The following is a 23609-nucleotide window of genomic DNA, read 5'->3' on the forward strand; positions in this document are numbered from 1 at the left end:
CCTTATTTACTTATTTTCAAAATATGTTTTGTGCAGTTGATAAACATTTTATAAGTTATTTGCCAATTTATATCCTTACTCCTATTTGGAGATAGTAATATTACAAATGAGTGTCATTGTAATGAGGTTTTGGGTTTCTTTTACCACTTTATTATTTTCAGAAAATAGGCAGCATTCCTTAAAATTGGTAAAACTTTATTTGTTGTTTTGAGGATCTACTTTATGATCGGTGTGTAATCACTGAATCTTTTTTTTTAAAGAAGTACAGAAGAAATAAATTCAAACTTTACTCAGAATCTCTCTTTCTCACTTGGTAAGGGCAGTGCCCATTGTAAGATGAGTATCTGGGGGCTGGGCAGAGAGGTGATCATGTGCCAACTACAGCTCAGTCCTTGGGACTCTGGTGTCTGGGAGTGTCCAGGTCTAGCTGTAGAGCCCAGAGCACTGCAGGCGTGTGATGGGCCCAGCATCCCTGACTGCAGGCCAGGCTGATGGCTTGCCTAAGGACCCTGAGTGTTGCGTGAACATTCCTGCAGTCGGAGGCGCTGAGATAGGAATGCGGAAGAAATGCGTTTATTGGAGAACTAAGGCTTGCTCTGGCTCTTAGCAAAGGCAGAGGGCCTCGTGGACCTCCTTTTATTGATCATGGTACCCCTAAAGGGCGCAGTACAGTGACATCACCAAAGGCATTAAAAGATGTTACAGGAAGAACATTGAGGCAACATTATTTCCTTGTATCCAAAGGCCAGTAATCTAGGCCTCCATAGAAGATGCAAAACCAAAACTGAAACCTTCCTTAGGCTAAAAGCACTTGTATTTACATCCCAAAGACAAAACTGTGCCCTGCACCTGAAATCTACATCCCAAAGACTAGGCTGGGCCAGAGCCTACAATTTACAATATCAAAGGTCAGGCCTGGCTAACACCATCTGCATGTCAAAGACCAGCCAGGCTTCTGTGAGAGAAGGAAAACTGCCTCTGAAATTATTTCCAGAAGGCAGTTGAAAAGGGGAAAATATTCCTGTCTGCAGTATAGTGTCCCCAACACCTGAGCACTCCACGGGATGCCACTTCAATTACTTCAGTCTGTAATTTCGTTCTCAGTTGAATTAAAAATGAGGGAAGGGGGTCACAAAGAAGAAGGGCTGGGAGCAGATCCAATGGTGGAGGTGTGGTGTTGGGAGTGGGTGTGTAGGAGACTCAGTAACAGTGTTGTAGATCTGGCTGCCTCCACAAAATTCATCCTCAAAAAGCTTGTCTCAGATTTGAAAGTGTTCTCACTAATTTCTGGGTGCACTTTTCCTCTCCTATGATGTTAAAAAGTTAGAAAAATAGAAAGTGGAAGGTTGGGCAATGGGCAGAGACCAAGGGGAGAATCAGGCTGAAACAGTGGGGCCCCTCAGTGGTCAGTGACCTCTGGAGACATCAGTTGCTGGGGCCGGTTGATAGGAGTGGAAGGGAGGACTGCTTAGCTTGTTCTGAGCCCCGAGGCCAACCCTCAGAAAGAAAGGTCACTCTTTGCTTATATTGCTTTGACACCACACCTGCTGTGCTCTGGACTTACTACTGATGCTGTTTTCAGGGATTGCTCCTAGTTGTGCTCATCTTATACTTCGTAGTATTAATTTTTATATATCAATATGCTCCCTATTCATAAAATTAAAAGTGAAGAAATAGTGTCAAAAGGAAAATAAAGGAGTCAGATATTTTGTACACTTCAAAATATGTTTATATTGTGTTGACTTCTGAATGGATACAGTAGTAAAATTATTTGTAAGACCAGTAGCATATAACATTTTTATTTTCTTTTTAAATTGGTGTTTGAGCACCACACCCAGAGGTGCTCAGAGCTTCCTATTGGCTCTATGTCCAGAGACCTGGCAGTGCACAAAGGACTGTATACGGTATCAGGGTCAGCAGCATAACACCTTATCCTCAATACTGTTTCTTGCACTAGGAGCATATAACTTTTGTTGAGTGCTTCTTATTAGTCAGACACTGTACTAAGTAATAAGTACTTTAGAACAGCTCTGTAAAGAAATTGTTCTTATTTCTGTTCATTTACAGAGAATTATGATGAGACTTAGATTTCTTGAGTTATGAGCTAAAAATTAAGCCCAGATCTAAGTAACTGGTATGTATGTAGTTATACTATAAACTTTATAGAGTTATTTTTCTGTGGAACATCAGAGAACACTCATATAAGGATTATTTATCCTTACAGTAAGTAAATGTAGCAATGAAATTTCTAAAAATACTGTTGGTGTATATTTGTTTAAACAATCAGAATGCAGTTTTGCTGGTGGCCACACACCATGTAAAATTTTAAGTATGAATTGAATGGAATGGTATATATTCTATTTGTGTGTTTTTGGGTGGGGGGTGTTGGGCACATCTGGCAGTGCTCCGGGATAGCTTCCAGGTCCATGCCCAGTTGCTCATGGTGGGAGCACGGGAACATGGGAACTGTGCGTGCTAGGGTCAGACCTGCACTTTGCTCGTCCACTCAGCCCTCAGAGCTCCCTCAATGGCCTTGGGCTGTGCATTGTTAAACTACTCTGTCCATTGGGCTGGGGCGATAGTAAGTGGGTAGGGTGCTCCTTTGTACTCACCTGGCCTGTGTCCGACCTCCAGCATTTCGTATGGTCCTCCAGCACCATCAGGAGTGATAATCCCTGAACATCACCTTGTGGCCCAAACCCTGCGGCACAATTGTCCTGTTGTTCATCATATTTGCTTGAGTGGGCACCAGTAATGTCTCCATTGTGGAGGACCATCATTGTTACTATTTTTGGCATATCTAATATTCCACAGGTAGCTTGCCAGGCTCTGCCATGTGGGTAGGATACTCTTGGTAGCTTGCTGGGCCCTCCGAGAGGGATGGAGGAATCGAACCCGGGTTGACCACATGAGCCCAAACACAGAAACATAAAAACAAGCCCCCAAAATTACTTTGTACAAATTATTTTTTCTGAGCCAAAAGTCTGATACATATTTAATGTGGTAAAGTTAGAGGATATAATCCCTGCAGGTATTAATAAAAAACATTGTTTTATTTGGGCTAGATAGTCCTATTTTAATAAGGAGTTAAGGCTAAGAACAAAGTGACATTGTTCTATAAAGTTTAGCAGCTTAGCACAAATAGTGTTATCTGACTAGAAAATTATTTTTCCTGCTCATGAAGACTATGAGCAGGGCAGAAATTTCCCTCAAATATTAATGTCCTATCTAGTCTTACAGAGATGAGTTAGGAACTGGAGAGATTGAAGGGTAAGATGCTTGCCTTGCATGCAGCTGACCCACGTTTGAGTCCCCTGTCCCCACATACGTCTTCCTCAGCCCTGCCAGGGGTGACCCCTCTGCACAGAGCCAGGAGTGAGCACTGAACACTGCTCAGTGTGGCCTCCAAACAAAAGGAAGCAGACAAAAACAAAGAGAATAGATTAAATTCCCTAAAACGCAGTGTCAGATGAAGACCACCCAGAACACTTTAATTTGTACGTAGCTTCGTTTCCACTTGTAAAGTGTTTAGACAGTCTGTCAACATGTAAAATCTGGGATTCCACATAGAAATCCAAATTTCTAATTTTTCTTGAAAATTTGGCATGGCAAGTTTAATGTTTGTTTTCTACTTGGCACCCAGTTTAATTTTAGAGAGTCTGTGTTCCTGGTTTTCCGCCCTTCACCAAGTCAGCCCCCGATGACCTGCTAGCCCTTCTGATATCTGGCCTTACCCTGTTTACATTTCACAGTGCTATTGTTTCATGCAACCATTACAGCGACCTTTTAATACAGTATTCCTGTACTTAATTGTGTATATCAATCTTATTTAGTAAATAATTCTGACAAATAATATGAAAATGCTTTTGCTTCATTATTTAAGGTTTGGATGATAAAAACCAAAAGTTTGGATTTGTTTTTATTATAATTAACAGCTTTTAAAGGCTGTTTCTTTGGAAGCAATTTGGTATTTGCTGTAAGGTTTTGTTATGATCTGTTCTGGCAGAAATAATTTTTGGTAGAATAAAAATTAAGAATGAAATTTGCAGGCTGGGGAGAAAGCTTAAATGTTTAGGACCCCAGTTTCAGCCTGAGAACTGCATGCCTTCCTTGATCCTGAGCACTGCCAGGAGTAGCCCAGCACCCCAGGCTAGTGCTGTTCCGTGATGGGGCCAGACTGTCTGCCTAGAAGTCACACTGTTCTCTGGACAGTTTTTGGACACCTCCAAAGTAAACCTAACAAATACAAATACTAGATTTTTAGATTTAGACTTTCTTCATTTTTAGTATTCTTTTTTCATGTGTTTAATTATCATCTTTTTGTGAACTTTCTGATCATTTTAGTTTTATGGTGGCAGGGATGGCACCCCAGCACATCACACATGCAAGCTTTCCACCCTGAAACTACATCTTTTTATAATAACCTTCATTAGATTGGTTCCCTTATTTATTTGAATTTAAGACTATACTATGATCCTGGTAGATTTATTTCTGAACTATGTAAAACTTGATACTCTTTGATCACAGAGAAACACATTTTTGCTAATTTGTAATTAGCAAAATTAGGACTGGAGAGATAGCACAGTGGTTAGGGCGTTTGCCTTGCATGCAGCTGACCCCAGTTCCATTCCTCCATCCCTCTTGGAGAGCCCGGCAAGCTACCGAAAGTATCCCGCCCGCACAGCAGAGCCTGGTAAGATACCCATGGTGTATTCGATATGCCCAAAACAGTAACAAGAAGTCTCATGATGGAGATGTTACTGGTGCACGCTCAAGCAAATTGATGAACAATGGGATGGCAGTGCTACAACAGTGCTAGAGACAGTGTAATTAGCAAAATGTGAAATATAAGTTGTCAATGACTAATTTTACATCTTTCTGAAGTTTAGGAGGTTCAATATTTAGTGTATTGAAGTCTTGTTAAAATCATTTTGGCAAACTTTTTTACTTTGCCTTTTCATTGAACGAACCCATAGTTCCTATCTGCAGCAGCAAATTTTAGCTGAAACAATCTTGAATTTAAATTAATACATTAGTAGGCTTCTCCCTTAATATTCTAACCCTTACGATGTGACCTCTGGAATTCTGCTTTGTTCCATGTCCCTGGCTTTCTGATCTCAACCTGTTTTGTCACTTGAGTGTTAGGTGCTTCTGGATTTAAACACTGGCTGGAAAGATTGTGAAATTCGTCAGTAGCTTAGTTTTCTGGGACACTTGGGGGATTGTAGGAATTTTCCAGTTTATTACACTGATGAGTGGGTGGGGGGGCCCTCAAAGCTAGAGAATTTTTTTGTTTTTGTTTTGAGGCCAAACCCTGCTGTGCTCAAGGATTATCCCTGGCTCTGTGCTCAGGATTCACTCTTGTGAGTGCTCAGAGACCCTAGGGGGTGCCAGGAATCAAACCTGGTTTAGCTGCCTGCAAGGCCTGTGCCCTCCCCCCGCTCTACTGTCATTCTGGCTCTGAGGCTGGAGAATCCTATCACACAGGGATACTGGGTTCTTTTCCTTCACATTTCTTTCTAGCCACAGAAGAGATAAGATTTGCAGAATGTAGAAGCCAGTTGTGTCATTGCTAAATTCCTGGTAGTTGAGGACTCAGTGTTTCCTTCTGCAGCTTCTGCCTTTTCAGATTCTCACCACATGTAGTGATACTGTCACAGATGCAGGTTATTTACTGAAAAACTGCAGAAGGGGTCTGGTCACTGCTATACATCATCTGATGGAATAACCTGAGAAGACATTCGGGCTTGTTTTGTTTTGATTTCTGATGTAGCTTAACTTCTGCATGACATGTTCTAAAATTCAGATTCAGATCATTGGTCTTAGTATTGCTTGTTTTGATAGTTTGTATATACAGATTATAAAGTTAGAGGGATGATCACTTTTATTTTAATGAATGTCTTTTTTTAAGATTCAAGCTTATTTTGGAGAAAGTTGCACACTGAATTTTATGAGCTTTGATCATACTTTTGTTATGGTTTCAGGACAAAAATTGCCCAAGATATTGAAAGGCTGATACATCAGAGTGATATCATAGATCGAGTGGTGTATGATATAGATAATCCAAAGTAAGTCTGGCTTTCCTCTATAATTGCTTTCTACTATAAAATTTCAGTGTTATTACTGTAAAATTTCAGTGTTATTTTTAAAAGACAAAAAATTGTACTTGTATTTAGTTTTTTATCATGATGTTTTTATCACTGGAGAGAAATACAATAACAGTGTAGTAGTGAATCATGTTTATTTAAGTATATCACAGGTTTTTGTTTGCTTCTAAAACAAACAAAATTTAAGGCAAAACAAAAACCTAAGGCAAAGGTCACAAATTGATACTACCTTTTTTCTCTTTTAACTGAAATTACTTCAGTTTAAATGATGGAGATTTAACATAAAATGCTTTTATTTTCTCCTGTACTATTGAACTTTAATTTGCTTAAGACTGCAAAGTTAGAAGAAACGCTTGCTAGTTCTCCATAGTCTCTACTTGTTCCTGTCTCTTACTGGCTATATGTCTTTTAGTTTTACCTGTTTCAGAGACCAAGCAGATGAAGTAAAAACAGAAACTCCAGAACCCTAAGTATATTATACTGTGCTATTTCTAATTGCACTGACTTTGCACATCACTTAAGGCTTAGTTTTACCCATTTAGAATGCAAACTTTATGGGAGCAAGAATTTTTTCAATCAGAGAAGCAAATAACTAAAACAGTATCTGATGTTTATTAGATGCATAGTAACTAAAATTCACCAAAGTAGGCCCTGGTCCCAGGAAACTGAGAAAGTTCAGGCATGGGGGGTGGGGGATAAGGGGGGTATTCTTTACTTAGAATCACCATTTTGCCTCCAGGTCAGGGTTCTCCCTGCAGCCCCCCCCCCCCAGTTTATCAGTTTATGAATCAGATAAGGAAGGGGAAGGCTGCTTAGCCACCTTGGCTTGACTGCCCAGCCCTAGGCCTAGGAAATTGAGGAAATCCAGGTGTCTGGGCCCTCCACAGCCATGCATTTCTGCCGCTCTCCACAGTTCACCATAAACATCTAATTTCTTCCTAACTGTAGGCACCCAGCCACACAACAACACACAAGAAACAATTGCAAGCTGCAAAGGTCACAATGCAGAAACCCACAATCCTTAGTGAGTGAAGAAGATAGTCAGATGACCCAGCCAGTAATGCTGAGCTATATAACCTCTCTGATACGGAATTTAGTATAGGTACATACTAAAGTTAAGTTAAGGATGCATAAGGAGCTCAAACAAACAATGGAATGCACCGTCAATAAGCCAATAAAATACAAGAGGATATGAGAGCAGAAATGAGGAAAATACAAATGAAAATACAAGCAGAAATGGCAGATCTGAAAGAAAAATCTGAAATACCTGGTACATGAAATGAAAAATTCACGTGAAGACCTCAGAACCAGAGTAACAGCTGTTGAGGACAGAATCAGTGAGCTCCAATATGAAGTGCAAAAAAATCTCCAGACAACAGCAGAAGATGGAAAAGAGCTTCAAAATAAACCAATACATGACAAGAGAACTTTGGGATGAATCAAAGAGGAACAACATAAGCATCATGAGGGTTCCAGAGGGTAAGAAACCCTTGATGAAGAAATAACAGTCAGAGCCATCACTGATGAGAAGTTCCCAGAACTAACAAGTGCATGTGTCCAGATCCCGGAGGCCTGAAGGGTACCAGTTAAAAGAAATCCAAGTAAAAATATTCCAAGACACATCCTAATCAGAATGACTAAAACCATAGAATACTGAAAACAGCAGCATCAAAGACGGAAATTGCTTGTAAAGGAGTGTCCTTAATATTTTCAGCTGACAACCCTCTGGGCCTGAAGTAGTAGGACAAAGTGGAATATTGTGGAAAAAACTCAATGAAATGAACACTTCACCAAGAATACTTTACTTAGGCAGACTCTCATTCAAATTTGAAGGATCAATACACAACCATAGGAAGGAAGGGAGGGAGGGAGGGAAGAAGGAGCAAATTACAGGCCATTGTCCTTGATGAACACAGATGTAAAGCTCCTCAACAAAATATTAGCAAATAGAATCCAACAATTCATCAAAAAGATTGTACACCATGACCAAGTAGGATTTATCCCAGGGATGGAATAACGTACGCAAGGCAATCAACATATGTTATACACTACATCAAAAAATAAAAGAAAAAATAAATACCATGTTATCAATAGACTCAGAAAGCATTTGACAATATTCAGCACCCATTGATGATAAAAACTCTCTACTAAATGAAAGTTGAAAAAACTTTTCTTGATTTAGTTAAAGCCATCTTCCACAAGCCCACAGCAAACATTATTTGCATCAGGGAAAAATCTGAAAGCCTTCCCTCTAAGATCAGGCACAAGATAAGGTTGCCCACTCTCACCACTCCTATTCAATATAGTACTGGAAGTACTTGCCATAGCAATTAGGTAAGAAAAAGATATCCAGATAGGAAAGGAAGTAGTGAAGCTATCACTATTTTCAGTTAACATGATACTATTATTAGAAAATCCTAAGGACTCTATAAATAGCTCCTAGAAACAATAGACCTATATGGTAAACTGGCAGGCTACAAAATCCATGGATTTGTTATATACCAATAATGAAATAAAAGAAAAAGTCAATTAGAAAACAGTCTCATTCACAATTGTGCCTCAGAAAATCGAGTACCTTAGAATTGGCTAAACTAAAGAGGTGGACCTGTACAAAGAAAATGATAAAACGCTACTTCAAGAAATAAAAAGAGGACACAAAAGAAATGGAGACACATCCCCTGCTCATGGATGAGGAGGATTAACATAGTCAGTCCCCAAAGCATTATACAGATCCAATGCAGTCCCTATAAGGACACCAATGCCACTTTTTAAAGTAATATATCAAACACTCCTGAAATTCATATGGTCATATACACCGCCCCCCTCCCAAATAGTTCAAGCAGTCCTTGGGAAAAATAAACTGGGATGCATCATCTCACCAGGTTCCAACCTACAAAGTGGTAGTGATTAAAACAGCGTGATATTGGAATGAAGACATCGTCAGGGATATGATCAATTAATCTTCAGTAAAGAATTAAAAATATGATGTGGAGAAAGGAAACCCTCTTCAAGAAGTGGTTCTGGGAAAACTGGTCAGCTTCACACACACACACACACACACACACACACACACAAGGCCCTCAGACCCTTTTCTAATGCCAGGCACAAAATCCACATCAAAATGGATTAAAGATCATCATAGCAGACCTGAATCCATAAGGTACATAGAGGAAAATGTAGGCAGAACTCTCCATGACATTGACATAAAGACATCTTCAAGGATGAATTACCACTGGCCAAGCAAGTGGAAACAAAGATAAACAAATGAGACTGCATCAAACTAAGAAGCTTCTGCACTGCAAAGGGAACAATGACCAGAATACAAAGACAGCCCACAGACTGGAAGAAATTATTTACCCGACATATATAAGGCTCTGGTGGAACTTTTCAAGAAAAAAGACAACCAACTTTATCAAAAAAAATGGGAAGAGATGAGCAAAAACTTCCTCAAAGAAGAAATACAAATACCCTAAAGGCACTTGAAAAGTGTGCTGCATCACCAATTACCAGAACAATAAAGGGATCTCACCTCACACCAGAGTTGAGCAGACATCACAAAGAAAAATCAGTGCTGGTGTGGGTGTGGAGAGAAAGGGGCTCACTCACTGTGGGGGGATGGCAATTGTTCCAACCTTCTGGAAAGCAGTTACTCAAAAAACTGAAAATTGAGCTTCCATATAGCCCAACAATATCAGTCCTTAGTGGCGTAAAGGAGTTTGCCTTAGTGGCCCAAAAAACACAGCAGAATAAACCTGCACTCCCAAGTTCACTGCAACACTATTAACAATAGCCAGATTCTGGAAACAACCAAAGTGCTCAAGCATAGATGAGTGGATAAAGAAACTATGATATATCTGTACAACAGAACACTACACAGCTGCTAGGAAAAATGAAATTGTGAAATTTGCTTATACATGGAAGAACATACAGAGTATCATGCTGAGGGAAAGGGACAACAGAATAGACAATGGCATGGTTGTTCTCATTTGTGATATGTTTAAAAGAAAAAAAAAACATAGTATGTGAAAAATATCCGGAGACATAAAAACAAGGAGGACTGGTCCCTGAAGGCGGCTCACCATAAAGTGGGGAGAGAGAGTGTGGTTAGGACAGAGAAGGGACACTATGCCGGGGATAGTCGGAGATGACCACTCTGGACAGGACTGAGTACTGAAAGGAGGGAGTGGGATGGACCCTTTCAGTAACAGTGTTGAGAACACGGTGCTTACAAGGAGAGTAAGAGAGAGGGAGAAGAACAGAGCCTGCCGTGGGGCAGACAGCGGGGACCAGATCAGGGGAGGGGAAACTGGGGACACTGGTGGTGGGATATGTGCACTGGTGAAGGGACTGGTATTAAAACACTATATGATTGAAACTCAATCATGAGCAACTTTGTAACTAAATATCTCACTGTGATTTAGTAAAAACAATTTTTTTAATTTACCGAAGTAATGAGTAATGGCTATGTAAAATGAGAATACCACAGACACTTTTCATTTCTAATTAAGATGACATAGTTCAGAGTTAAATATTTTCATCTAAGAAATGCCTAGTTTATTAGAATTATTACTGCTTTATAGGTCATATGCATTTTTAAAAAATAAGTCTGGAGCCAGAGGCAGTATTTCTGGTAAGGCATGCAGCTGGGTTTGCTCCCTGGCACCACATGTAGGTCACTGAGCCCCACTAGGAGTGACCCCAGAATGAAGAAACTGGGGAGCATCAGATATGGGCCCAAAATAAGGAAACGAAGAAAAAAAAAGGAAGACCTTTTTTTTCCTTTAGTGTGATCTTTAGAAATGATGTTTATTTAATGAAGCAAAGATTCTGATTTGGGATTAGATTTAATTTTGGTGTGGGAAGGTATCCTAATCATCCTCATCTTCATCATCACCATTTGCCTGTAACCACTTGCCACAGTCTGCTTGACTTGCTTTGGTTATGGTATTTGGTTTAAAGAGATGAGAATGGTGAGGTTGCTATAGTGCAATAGTGGTTTATTTTTAATTTGCAATATGGTTTTATTTAATTTTTGTTTCCTGTTTAAATGAAATGTATTTTGTTATAATTAAATTTTCTTAGTTACACCATACCTGAAGAGGGAGACATTTTGAAGTTTAACTCCAAATTTGAGTCTGGGAATCTGCGCAAAGTAATTCAAATTAGAAAGTAAGTCATTTAAAATTTTTTTCATTTTGTATGAGCAGAAATATTTTTCTCAGAAAGAAAGAGACATAGAAAGATCACACTCATATGTGGAATATAAAGTAGCAGAATAGGACACTTACACCCAAGAGTAGTAGAGATGAGAACCAGGAGGTCTGCCCCACAGCTTGGAAACTGGTCTCACATGCTGGGGGAAAAGGCAGCAGAGATAGAGAAGGGAACACCTAGAGAATGTTGGGAGGACCCACTTGGGTTGAAAGCTTTGTACCAAAAGTAGACTATAGACCGAACATGATGGCCACTCAATATCTCTATTGCAAACTACAAAACCCAACAGGAGAGAGAACAAAGCTAATGCCCTGCTGCAGAGGCAGGGTAGGGTGGTGGGGGTTGGGGTGGGAGTGGTGGGAGGGATACTGGGAACATTGGTGAAGGAGAATGGGCACTGGTGGAGGATATAAACCAAATGCAAACATGAAAGTTCATATGTTTGTAACTGTACCTCATGGTGATTCACTAATAAAAATTTTAAAAAATGAAATATTTTTCTCAGTATACGCACATAAGTAATAAATATTTTCTTAAATTTTCATCAGACTTCTTTATTTCTATTTTCAGGAATGAGTATGATCTTATTCTGAACTCAGATATTAACAGCAACCATTACCATCAGTGGTTCTATTTTGAAGTCAGTGGAATGCGCCCAGGTGTAGCTTACAGGTTTAACATAATTAACTGTGAAAAGTCCAACAGTCAATTTAATTATGGTAAGACAATTTTCTTCCTCAATTGAGAGGGTATGCAGTCACCCTAACTGTACAGCAGATGTTTTTTTAAAAATGATCAGCATTTTTGAATATTTTACTGTTCTTTTGTTTTCTCTAGTTCTCAAAATTTAAATATTTAACCATATTTGAAAGAAATTTAATCTTTGCTTTGTTGGTGAAAAGAGTTATACTTCTATAAGCAAGCCCTTTTAAATGTAATTTTATGGGTAAGATTTACTGTGTTTTATGTGTCCTGCTTAAAGTTTTTGATGTCAGTTCATGAGGATAGAATGACATAAAGCAGCCTTTTTATGACTATTTATTTTAATAGATTCATAGAAAATTTAAAATCTTATGGAAGTTGCAGAAAGGGTCATGATTCTCCTCACCAAGTTTCCTCCAGAGATTGTGCCTTGTGTAACTGCAGTAACCACACGCAGGAACTCACACTGCTGCAGTGTGGGCACATATTTTCACATCATTTTGCTACACCCAGAGATTCTTATAATTGTCACCCCAGTCAAGATGATGGATAATTGCATTGCCATAAGACCTAGTGCTTTTTACAGTTGTTCCTTATTCTATATGTTAGCTGTAGTTTTTGTAACTCAAAAAACCAGTAGTTATCATCACTGAGGTGACAGCATTGATGTTTCTGTATTGATGTACAAAGCTGGACCCTCACCAACAGAGTATCCCAGACCTGAAGCCTGTCTGTAGGTCAGCTCTTCATCGACACCAAAATGTACCTTGCACTGTTGGCTGCTGAGCTTTAACCGGTCAAGTGTTTGTCTCTGCTCTGTCCTGTCTGCTCCTGTGTTCTGTTCCTCCGGCACAGTGACAGTGCCCATATTGGTCCCTCTTCCTTTGGCTTGTCTCACATGAAACAGTTCCCTCCAGTCCCAGCCTAGTTGCACTGGGCTGCGTGACTTCATTCCTTGTCGAGTTGAATGATATTCTGTGTATATGCACCACAGCTTCTCTATTCATTCACCTGTCCCTGGACATTTGGGTTGTTTCCATATCCGGAGCTGCAGTGAACATAGGTGTGTATACAACTTTCCAATGGAATGTTCAGTGTTTTGGGATATATTCTAAGATTGGAATTACTGGTCAGATGGAACACCATCGTACCTTTGGGAGAAATCTTCATGCTGCCTTCCATAGAACTGACCCAGAGGACACGCAAACCAAAAGTGAATGGCAGTTTATTTTCTCTACATCGTCTGTTGTTTCCATTCATTTTGACATATACCATCTCACTAGTGTGATATCACATTATTTTGATATGACTTGCCCTGGTAATAAGTGATGAAAACTTTGTCACTTTTTGATATGCCTAATGGCTATCTGTATGTTTTCTTTGGGTGTCTTTTTCTGAAGTTTTTTTTTTTATCTGGTTATTGGTAGGGTTTTTGTTTTGTTTTGTTTTCAGTTTTCAGAGTGCTTTATATATCAAGGATCATCAGCCCTTTACCAAATGCATTTTTTAAAAAAGTATTTTCTCCAGTACACATGATATTTGTCTTAAATCATTTCTTTTGCTATGTAAACCTTTTCAATTTGTTGTGGTATCATTTGTTTACAATTACAGGTTTTGGTTTTTTTTTTTGGACATGTGGCTATTCAAATTTCCCAGCTTTATTTGTTGAAAAGAGTTTCTTGCTTTACTTCATGCACCCAGATACTTTCTCCATGAACTGATTCATTATTGATAAATCTGAGGGTTTATCCTTAGACTCTCAGTTTTGTTCCATCAGTCTGAGAACTTTCCTTATTCCAGTACTGTAGAGTTTTGACTATATCTTTCTACTATAACTTAAAGTCAAGAAATTCTACTTCTGGGCTGGAGTGTTAGCACAGCGGGTAGGTCATTTGCCTTGCATGCAGTCGACCTGGGTTCAATTCCCAGCATCCCATCGGGTCCCCTGAGCACTGCCAGGAGTTACTTCCGAGTGCAGGGCCAGGAGTAACCCCTATGCATTGCCAGGTGTGACTGAAAAAGAAAAAAAAAAAAAAGAAATGGTACTTTCGGTTTCTTTTTTTTCCTCCAAATTCTCTTGTATGGGGAGTTTTATCAATCCATGAAAATTTTTGGTAGCGTTTATTTTAAGTCCTTGAAGAATATCATTGGAATTTTGGTGCAGATTGCTTTGAATCTATGTAATTAGATTGTTTTGAATCTATATAGTCTGTGCATTAGCTCTAAATAGGATGATCATTTTTACAATGTTTATTCTTCTGATCAATGAGCTTGGAATGTTTTCCATTTTGTGTTACCCTCTGTTTCTTTCAGTAGTGTCTTATGATTTTGATGTGTAAGTCTTTCACGTACTTTGTTGATTCCTAGATATTTGCATTTTTGGACACTAATTCTGTTGTTGTTGCCACTTGGGCATCTCACCCAGCTTGTCCAGGGCTTATGTGTGATTCTTCACTCAGGGATCACTCAAGTGAAGGTCAGGGGACTGTAATGTGGTGCTGGGGATCAAATGCTGGTTGGCTGCACATAGAAGGTGAGCTCCTTACTTGTCCTGTCTCTCCAGCCCCTGGACTCTGTCTGACATAGGTTGTCTTTTTTATTTCTATTTTATTTCATTATTTGCATATACAAATTAATTTTTGTGTATTTGTTTTGTAGTCTAATTTCACTGTACTGGTTGGTTGCTTCTAAGAGTTTTTGGTGGAATCTTTAGGATTTTCTATGAATGTTATTACTATGCCATCTGCAGATAGTGAGGGTTTAGCTTCTTTTCAAATTTGAAGACCTTTGATTTTCATTTCCTTGCCTTGTTAATGTGATGAGAACTTATTGAGTGATAGTGGAGACAGTGGACATTCTTGCCTTCTGCTTGGTCTCAAATGGAAACCTCTCAGTTGTTTGATATTGCATACAATATTGACAGAATTTTCTGTAAATGGCTATTATTTTTCCGAGGTATGTTATTACTTCTATCCTTGTTTGAGTTTTTTTTTTATCATGTTGAGCATTTTAATCATGAATGTTATCAAAAGCTTTTTTCTCCATCTGTTCATATGCTCATGTGATTTTTATTATTCCTTTCATTGACATGATTTATTACAATAACTAATTTGTGTATATTGATCCATTCTTATGTCCTTGGTATGAAATCCACTTGGTCATGATATCTGATCATTTTGATATGTTGTTGGATTCAGTTTGCTAAGATTTTGATGAGGATCTTTGTGTTGATGTTCATCAAGGATATTGGCCTGAGTTTTCTTTTTTAATGATATATCTGTCTGCTTTGCTATTAGGGTGATACTTCCTAGAAGCTGTTACAAGGATTCTTGTCTCTTTGATATTTTCAAAGATTTGAGGAATATAGGTAATATTGGGTGGGGCATTTGCAGTCAGCAGGCTGTAGAATCCAGAAATGGAAATTCCTGAGTGTGGTACTGGCAAGGTAGGATCAGCACTATGTCAAGGACACTCTGAGCCCTCAAATTGTCCTTGAGGTGTTTTGGGGTATATCTATTAAATACTTAATTTCTCCAAGGATCAATGATCTCACAAATGCATGGTTTGAGATTGTGTTATATTCAACACTTGTTCCTATTCCTCCCCGATTTCAAAGGCGTGTGAGTAGGTTACCACTAGGTGGCATCTTGCACCGCTTTTTCTGGTGCTTCTTTCACAAGCCCACTTCCTGCCCCTGGCCTGCCTGGCTGCCAGCTCCTATGAAGAATTTGTTCTACTTTCTTGCATAAACCTAATGAACGCAGAAACAGCCAATAAAATAGAATTTTAGATCTTCCCTGACTCCCTGAACTAGATTAGTCTCCATAGAAGTGGTCTTTGTAACTCTTTCACTTTAAGGTGCTTTTTTTAGTTTCATGTTGTTTATGTATGTATCTCAGTAATACCCCTTCCACAGCAGGGACAGCATCTGGGGCTGACCCCACAGCAGGAACTGTGTCTCTGGTGCTGATCCCATATTTAAAGTGTAGCATTTAGATTTCTATAAATATTTGTTAAATTAATGAAGCAAAGAATAGGTAAGTTATGAAGATCCCTTTAGTGTACGTTACATGAACATGAACAGAATATTTACCTAGACTGATTTATGATAGTCATCTTTTTCTCAATATTTCGTAATGATATCAGGCTTTGTGGTATCACATTTGCCCTGTGTTGAGCATCTAGAGTGGTGGCGCCTCAGGTACGATGCCCCGTGTCCTCAGAACCCTTGCACTATATCTCCCATACCCAGTGGTGCAGCCAGTGTCAGGAGATTATTGTTGATAGATGGATCCTGCCCAGGCCCTGCTCACTGAGGTGGCCCTTTAGGAAAATCACTAATGACTTTTGTAGCTAAAGGATCCAGCCAGCTCAAACTGCATGTTCTGTGTAATTAAGTCTTTTTATTTTAATCAGGAGCACTTTGCAGTCCTTAATAAAGCTCATAACTTTGATACTTTTGAAAATCATATGAGAGGTATTTCAACAGAAATCAGAAATGTACTCAAGAGGAAGGTGTATTTTCTGTCAGCACAATACGTAATAGTGGTTCTCTACCTGGAGTTGTCCCATGTGCTTTCTGATACAGTTTAAGTTCTGCAGCCTTGGGAAGAATCACAGAATTGTGTCCAATGACATAGGATTTTCATCCCATTAGTTAAGAGAATTGTTTTATCACTTGACTAAATAGTCTTTTTTGAGTGTTTTATTTTCTTCTTCTTTTTTTAAATTTATTTTTTATTTTGGTGTGGGAGGGGGGCATGCTTGGTGCTGATCAGGCCTTCCTCCTGGCTCTGCACTCAGGAATCACTCCTGGTGGGTTTGGGAACCATATGGGATGCTGGGGATTGAACCTGGCTTGGCCGCATGCCCCATCATTTGTTAAGCGTGTCGGTGCTTTGTGGTATAAGTGCTCAAAACTCTCTTTGTCTTTCTTTTCCCAAGACTGGAACGAGCCCTATGATCAGAGTTCTAGTTTGTCTCTGGGGCATCACTTTATTAAAACCTAGTGTGCATATGACTAATATTCTGAGGAACAATGCTTAGGGAGTACATGTTCATATATACTAATATAAAGGAACTTGCATTTGCATTGATATCTATGTGTTTGATGTGTTTGTACATGTGTGTTCTAGACACATGAAATCTGATTCCTTCAATTCCTCAGGGCTCACTCTAGTATCCTTTCCATATTTATTTCTTCCTTTTCCAGTATAAATAATGTGGGGGTCCCGGAAACAGTAGAGTGGATCAGTTGCTCTACAAGACTGACCCTGATCATATCCCAGTACCAAATGCTCCCTTGCTTTTTGTGGGGTGTGTCCCCCGAACACTGCCAGGAACTGCCCTGGCATGCCTCCATCCCTCTCCCTAAGTAATTTTGACTTCCATTATTTTTTTTAATGTATATAGGAGTACTGCTATTTTTTCAACCGTTGATTTAGCTATTTGAATTGGGTATGAACTCCACGTTACTTTTTTTTTTTAATTGATTCACTGTGAGATACAGTTACAGAGCTTTCATGTTCGAGATTCAGCCATACAATGATCGAACACCCATCCCTCCACTAGTGCACACTCTCTATTACACTCTCCCCAGTATATCCCCACCACCCCTATCCCAGTTCTCACCCTGCCTCCATGGCAGGCAATTTCCCAAATATCCTCTCACTACTTTTGGGCATTGTATATTTTGCTTGAATTTTCCCACTGCCATTCAAGCTGGCCTGCCAGGGGCAGATGCTAGATCATTGCTTATTTTGAATATCTTGGGTGCTGCAGCTGCATGCTTCTGAAATCCTAGATCGTAAGTGGTTGGGCTCCAGAGACATTTCTGTAGGGCACTAATCCATTTTGGGATTTGCCATGCCCAGCGCAAACTTGAACCTTGGTCAGAGAGAGGGAATGAGAGTTGAAATGGGCTAGGGAGGACTGCATGCAATATAAGGCATACAGCATGCAGCAAGTTTATTATAGTCCAAGCTGGTTTGTATAGTCCAATTTTTGCAATAATCAGCAGGTTACATAAGCTGCATAAACAATATTAATCAAGCTGTGCAAGCAACTTTATTTTTGCCAATATTACTTGTTTTTTGGTTTCTTCTTGTTGTTCTGTTCCATATCTCAGCCCTGAGATATGGAAGGAAGATGTGGCCTTAGGCCTGGCCAAGGTGGATATGAGCCAATCCTCCTTTTAGCCTCCTCTCGAGTTTACCTGCCAGAGCACGGTGTCCTTTCAGTTTTTCTCTCAAGGCAGGTCGCCAGAGCATGGTGGCCCTTCAACCCCCTTTCCAGACTGGCCGCCAGAGCATAGTGACCCTTCGGCCGCCTGTCAAGGCCTGTTATCAGGGGATGGCTTGCCCTCACACCAAGTTTCTCCACACCCATCCCTGTTTACAGGGACAGAGGCAGGGGGTGCCTAGGCCTGTCTCCAACAGGGATTCAATTGGGTGTTTTTGGACCAGGGCTTGTGGTACACTAAGTTGGCGCCCGAAGACACATTGTGAGTGTGACAGCCAGGCCAACAAGCAGGCAGGGAGCCAGAGAGGGACAGCCTGGTGCCTCTGCCACCATGTGGTATGGAGATTTAGTCCTGGAACCTGCATACCTGGGCCTTGCTTGTGGAAGCTCTTGGTTACCAGGGTTCCATTTGGAGTAGGTGGGGAGACTGTACCTGCTCCATCTGGGGTGCCTGGGTGAAATTGGCCCCATATGGGGCCTGGAAAGATATCAGTGCTGTGGTGTCTTCTGGGACTCGCTGCTGTGTCTCTGGCTTTTGATCTCTTTTGAGATTTATTTATGGGTCTCTGAAGCGAGGCTAGTAATAGAGTTTGCAGGGTGGTGTTGGAGTTGGTTTGTGGGGGTGACTACCAGTGCTTCCATGTGTATTTGGAAATGGGGGGAGGTAACTTGTCCCAACTCTGAGAAAGCCTAGAGATTTCAGTCACAAAACCTGCATTACCTGAATTTTCAGCAGATTATATTTTGGTGAGGTTTGTCCTGAGACAGTGGAGTCAGGCCAGGGATATGGTGGCGATTTTGGATTGTGGAAGCTGTTGGGGCTCTGCCTGGGCAGGCACAGGCCAACCTGCCCCCCTCTGATTGACCCCAGTCTGTTCAGTCATGTGTGGATCCAAGATTAACAGTGGTTTTTTGGTCTCTTTCGAAATTTATCTATGGGTCTCTGAAATAGATGAAACAGCCAATAAATGAGCTTATATAGCTGAGCCAGAGGTGGTTTGTGGGTGTGGCTCCCACGTACCTAACTTTTGGCCGTTTAATTTCTTGGCAAATTTGGTCCCAAGTTGTTGAGGTCTGGCCAAGGGCACAGCGGCAATTTTGGGGTGTCAGGAAGCCTAGAGACACCATCAGGCTGCTGATGCACCACACAGGTACAGGTTGACCTGTTGGTGACATCATATTCCCAACTTTCATGATCTTTAATGTATTTATTTATTTGATCATTCCTATTGCACATAACAATCTCTGCTGCCCTTAGGCATAGAAATAGCTATGCCATACTGGTGCTTCATCTCAGTGTTAGTGGGGAATCATGTAGTTAGATAGGTAATCATAAATGTGTTATATTCTTACCTTAAAATTGTAAACCTTAAAGGAGTATATATTATATGGGGGGTGAGTGTGTACAGATATGTATATATTCCTTTATTTTTTATTGGTCTAATACAGAAAAGGTTGAGAGAAGTTTAATGACTTTTCGCCTGTTGAAGTTAAATAGAAAGTAAAAGTGTATTAATTGATGGTTTCAGAAAATCATTTTTATACATACTAAAAAACTGAAATGTATTTTCTTTTAGCTTTCCTGAATGTTTGGTGCTTTCTACAATGGCAAGAGTAATTTTTAACTCAAAGCTTCTGAAAAGAATTTTCTCTTCTTCTTCTTCTTCTTTTTTTCTATCATTCTCTGTCAAAGGTATGCAACCACTCATGTATTCGGTTCAGGAAGCATTAAATGCCAGACCATGGTGGATTCGTATGGGGACTGACATTTGTTACTATAAGTAAGTATTCTAAGAATAATAGGACATCAATTCACAGAAGGGGATCTGGACTGCATTCTGTTTAATTAAAAGATAAAAAGAGTCATTTCATTCTTTAAATTGTGATTTTTCTTGAATTATGTCTAATGGTAACATCTTTAAAATTTGAGATTCAGATAAGGGTTAGATTTAAGTAAATATAATATGATTTGGAGACAGATTCTTGTCTCCACGGCTTAGATAGCTGTCTTCAGCTTTTTAACTTTAAAATTCTGGGAACTTCACTGACCAGGACTGAAATTAGAAGTTCTAGGATATAATTTTCTGTCACTTTTTGTTGCTTCTGTGATATTAACTGTAATTCTTCTGTCTTTACCTTCAGATATTTATTCATTTTAATTTTTAAAATATTTTACTAGGAGCTGAGTTCCACAATTAGGTTATTAATTTATACAATAAATTAAACTTTGAGTTATATGGGTAATCTATTAAGGTAGATATAAATGCTATAAATAATTTATTAACTGACTAATTGAACTATTCATTAGCTTTACATGTAATTATGGGTTATAATTTACCTTGCTTTCAAGTTTGGCTGTTTCTGGATGTTCAGATTGTTTCTGCTATTTAGTATACTTTATATCACTGCTTCTTCTTTCTTAGTCTTAATCCTGACATTTTCTGTTTACCGGGTTTTGACATTTCATATTCTCCTTACTTCATGTCTTTTAGTTTTATTAGAAGGGAGCTTCCAAATTTAAGCTGTTTTTTAATAATTTATGATATGATGTTAAGAAAAGCCTAGACCCAAGTGTTACTACTTTCCGGGAGAGCAGATGTTCTTAAAAAATCATGTTTGTTAGAAGCCAGAGAGATAGTATGATGGGTCAGGTGCTTGCCTTGCGCATGGCTGGTCAGTCCCTGGCAGCCCCAGCCAGGATTGATTCCTGATTACAGAGCCAGGACTAAGCCCTGAGCACAAGGTGTTCCTCCCACCTCTGTGCCCTGCCAAAAATAATCTCAGTGGAGTTTCACTGAGAAATAAAATTTCATTTTATTTTAGCAAAATAAATAGTACATAAAATAGTAATAGAAATATGAAATAGTAATAAAAATATAATATGTAATTCATCTAAACCTAAGTAAAATTTGCGTTTCTTTTAATGTTGGCATGCTAATATGAACATAGTCTATTTTTAAGTTTAATTTTATTTTTATAAAGTAGTTCACAATATTTGATTACATTTAATATTCGAACACCAATCCCACCACCATTACATCTTCCTAACCACCATATTTTGGTTGTTTCCATCCTGAACCCCAACCCCTGCTTCAAACCAGAATTGAAGTAATTTATTTTGTATTGCTTCATATGAATAAACTGCTGAAAATGCTCCAAAAAAGTTTCCTTAGAGCAAAGTGCATAAAGATTGTTGTATTTCACCCAGGGACTATTAAGCCCTTTTTTAAGAGATTACTAACATGTTGTTAAAGGTTGAACCTTGTGTGCTTATACATATGAGATGGTGACTATGTACATATATATATGTATATATATACATATATATATGTATATTCATCTGTAAAGTTATGTTTCCCTCTAAGATTGGTTGCCTTGTACTATAAACTCCATCAAATGTGGTGCACTACTCTCGGAATATGGTTTGAGATGTCCAGGAATAGGTTCATTCATGAGTGAGACTTGGCAGGAGCGTGTGGAGAGCAGCTGTGAGCATGGCTGCGGTTGAGTTTTGGAGGTTTTTGGCTCCCTTAGGCAGGGAGGGGCCTCTTCTGCCCCCCTCTGAGGTGCCCCAATGAAACAGCCTGGCACGGGATCTGGTGGCATGGCTCCAGTGAGTTGTTTTCTGCTCTCCCGATAGAGTTGTGAGTCTCTGGATGATGGCTTTTGATGAGATTTTCTGGTGCCAGCCAGAGGTGGCTTGTGGGCATGACTGCTACGTTGTGGGAAACAGGGTGAGAAGGGGGAAGGCCACCCATCCTGGTTTCATTGAACCTGGCGTGTCCAGTCACAAATCCCACACACCTGGGTTTTCTGCAGATTCACTCGTGGTTGAGGCTTTGCCCGAGAGTGTGGAGAGCGATCGTTTTGGTGGTAGCAGTTGAGTTCTGGAGGTTTTCGGCTGCTGAGTCTGGATCCCATGGGGCGGGGCAGGGTCTAACCCACCTCCCTCCAGGTGGTATGGCTGTGACAAGTTGTTTTATGCTCTCTTCCAAAAGAATTTTGTCTTATCCGTTATCTTTTTCTTTTAAAATTGGATTAAGACAATGATGATCTGAACAGTGATTGTTAAATTTTGGCTTAATGAAAGTTTTGTTTGTTATTTGCTAAGTTTGAGTGTTAAAGAATTAAACAGAGTTTTAGCAAATATCTCTCTCCTTCGTGTTTTTCTTCTTTAGCCCATTAGAAACCAGTGTTTCATTATGTGAAAGACAGAGCAGGTTTTGTAGTTCTGAGGACTTTAAGGAGTGGTGACAAGGGCTGTGCTTAGCTCAGCTTCAGCTTCCCCTGCCCCACTTCTGGCGACTTCCACGTCTGAGACTGGAATTTTGTTACAGTCTGACAGTCTCTCTTACTGTAGCAAGCACTTGTTTTTGCTCACAACTAGTAAAGATTGAAATCTAGGATATTTGCATTGTGTCTTAGCTTTTCTCATTAGTTGGGACTCTGATGCCTGCATCATCTGTAAAATGAAAATAGAAATAAATCCCACAAACATATGAGGAAATGCAGTCTGTAAACTGCCACATGACAGTTTGTGGTGCAATAAATTAGTTGTTAGTTATGTGTTTAATTTTGTGAGAGGAAGGAGTTGGCAGGGCCCGGTTTTGAAATGTACTTTCATTTCTACAACCCTTAGTCCCTTGGTGGTGAGCAGGTATTTAAGTGGCTAAGTTCATGATAATTATATCACTGTAGCACTGTCATCCCGTTGCTCATCAGTTTGCTCAAGCGGACACCAGTAACGTCTCCATTGTGAGACTTGCTGTTACTGTTTTTGGCATATCAAATAAGCCACGGGTAGCTTGCTAGGCTCTGCCGTGTGGGTGAGATACTCTCAGTAGCTTGCTGGGCTCTCCAAGAGGTGTGGAGGAATCGAACCCAGGTTGGCCACGTGCAAGGCGAATGCTTATCTGCTGTGCTATTGCTCCAGCCTGACAATGATATTAATTTTAAAATATCTTACATGTTTATGTGAGTGAAAATTTTCCTAGCCATGCTATTGTTTTTCAGTATGTGATTCAGATAATACAAGAAGAGTTAGGACTTTAGGAATTGAGTTGATAAGCCAGATATTTAAAGTGGAAAATGTTGGGTAGATTAAATAACTTTTTATTCAGACATTTATAAATGTGAAACCCCAGTGTCTTAATGTCACCTAAGAAAATGTCTTTGTATGACCAGATATGTCACCAGCTCTTCAGAGTTCCCTGGCTCTCTTGTGAATGTAGTTTGATGGTTGGTTTGATCTCACTGACAAAGGACTACACGTAGCACTTGGTTTTTATTCATGAATATCTTGTGTTTTAAAACTGTAAGATTATTTATCTTTTAAAAACAACAATA

General features: G+C 39.6%; 1 protein-coding gene across 2 annotated transcripts in view; it reads left to right on the top strand.

Annotated features, from left to right (window-relative positions):
• The window catches only part of AGTPBP1 (ATP/GTP binding carboxypeptidase 1), a 199089-nt gene that overhangs the window by 132727 nt on the left and 42753 nt on the right, over nt 1-23609 (top strand). For both annotated transcript variants that reach the window (XM_055146419.1, XM_055146425.1), the window contains 4 exons: nt 5985-6068; nt 11190-11276; nt 11892-12040; nt 19957-20044. In XM_055146419.1, coding sequence (XP_055002394.1) covers nt 5985-6068; nt 11190-11276; nt 11892-12040; nt 19957-20044 — 408 coding nt within the window. The remainder of the gene's footprint in view (nt 1-5984; nt 6069-11189; nt 11277-11891; nt 12041-19956; nt 20045-23609) is intronic.

The sequence above is a fragment of the Sorex araneus genome, chromosome 1 (assembly GCF_027595985.1).
Source record: "Sorex araneus isolate mSorAra2 chromosome 1, mSorAra2.pri, whole genome shotgun sequence".
Taxonomy (NCBI): Eukaryota; Metazoa; Chordata; class Mammalia; order Eulipotyphla; family Soricidae; genus Sorex; species Sorex araneus.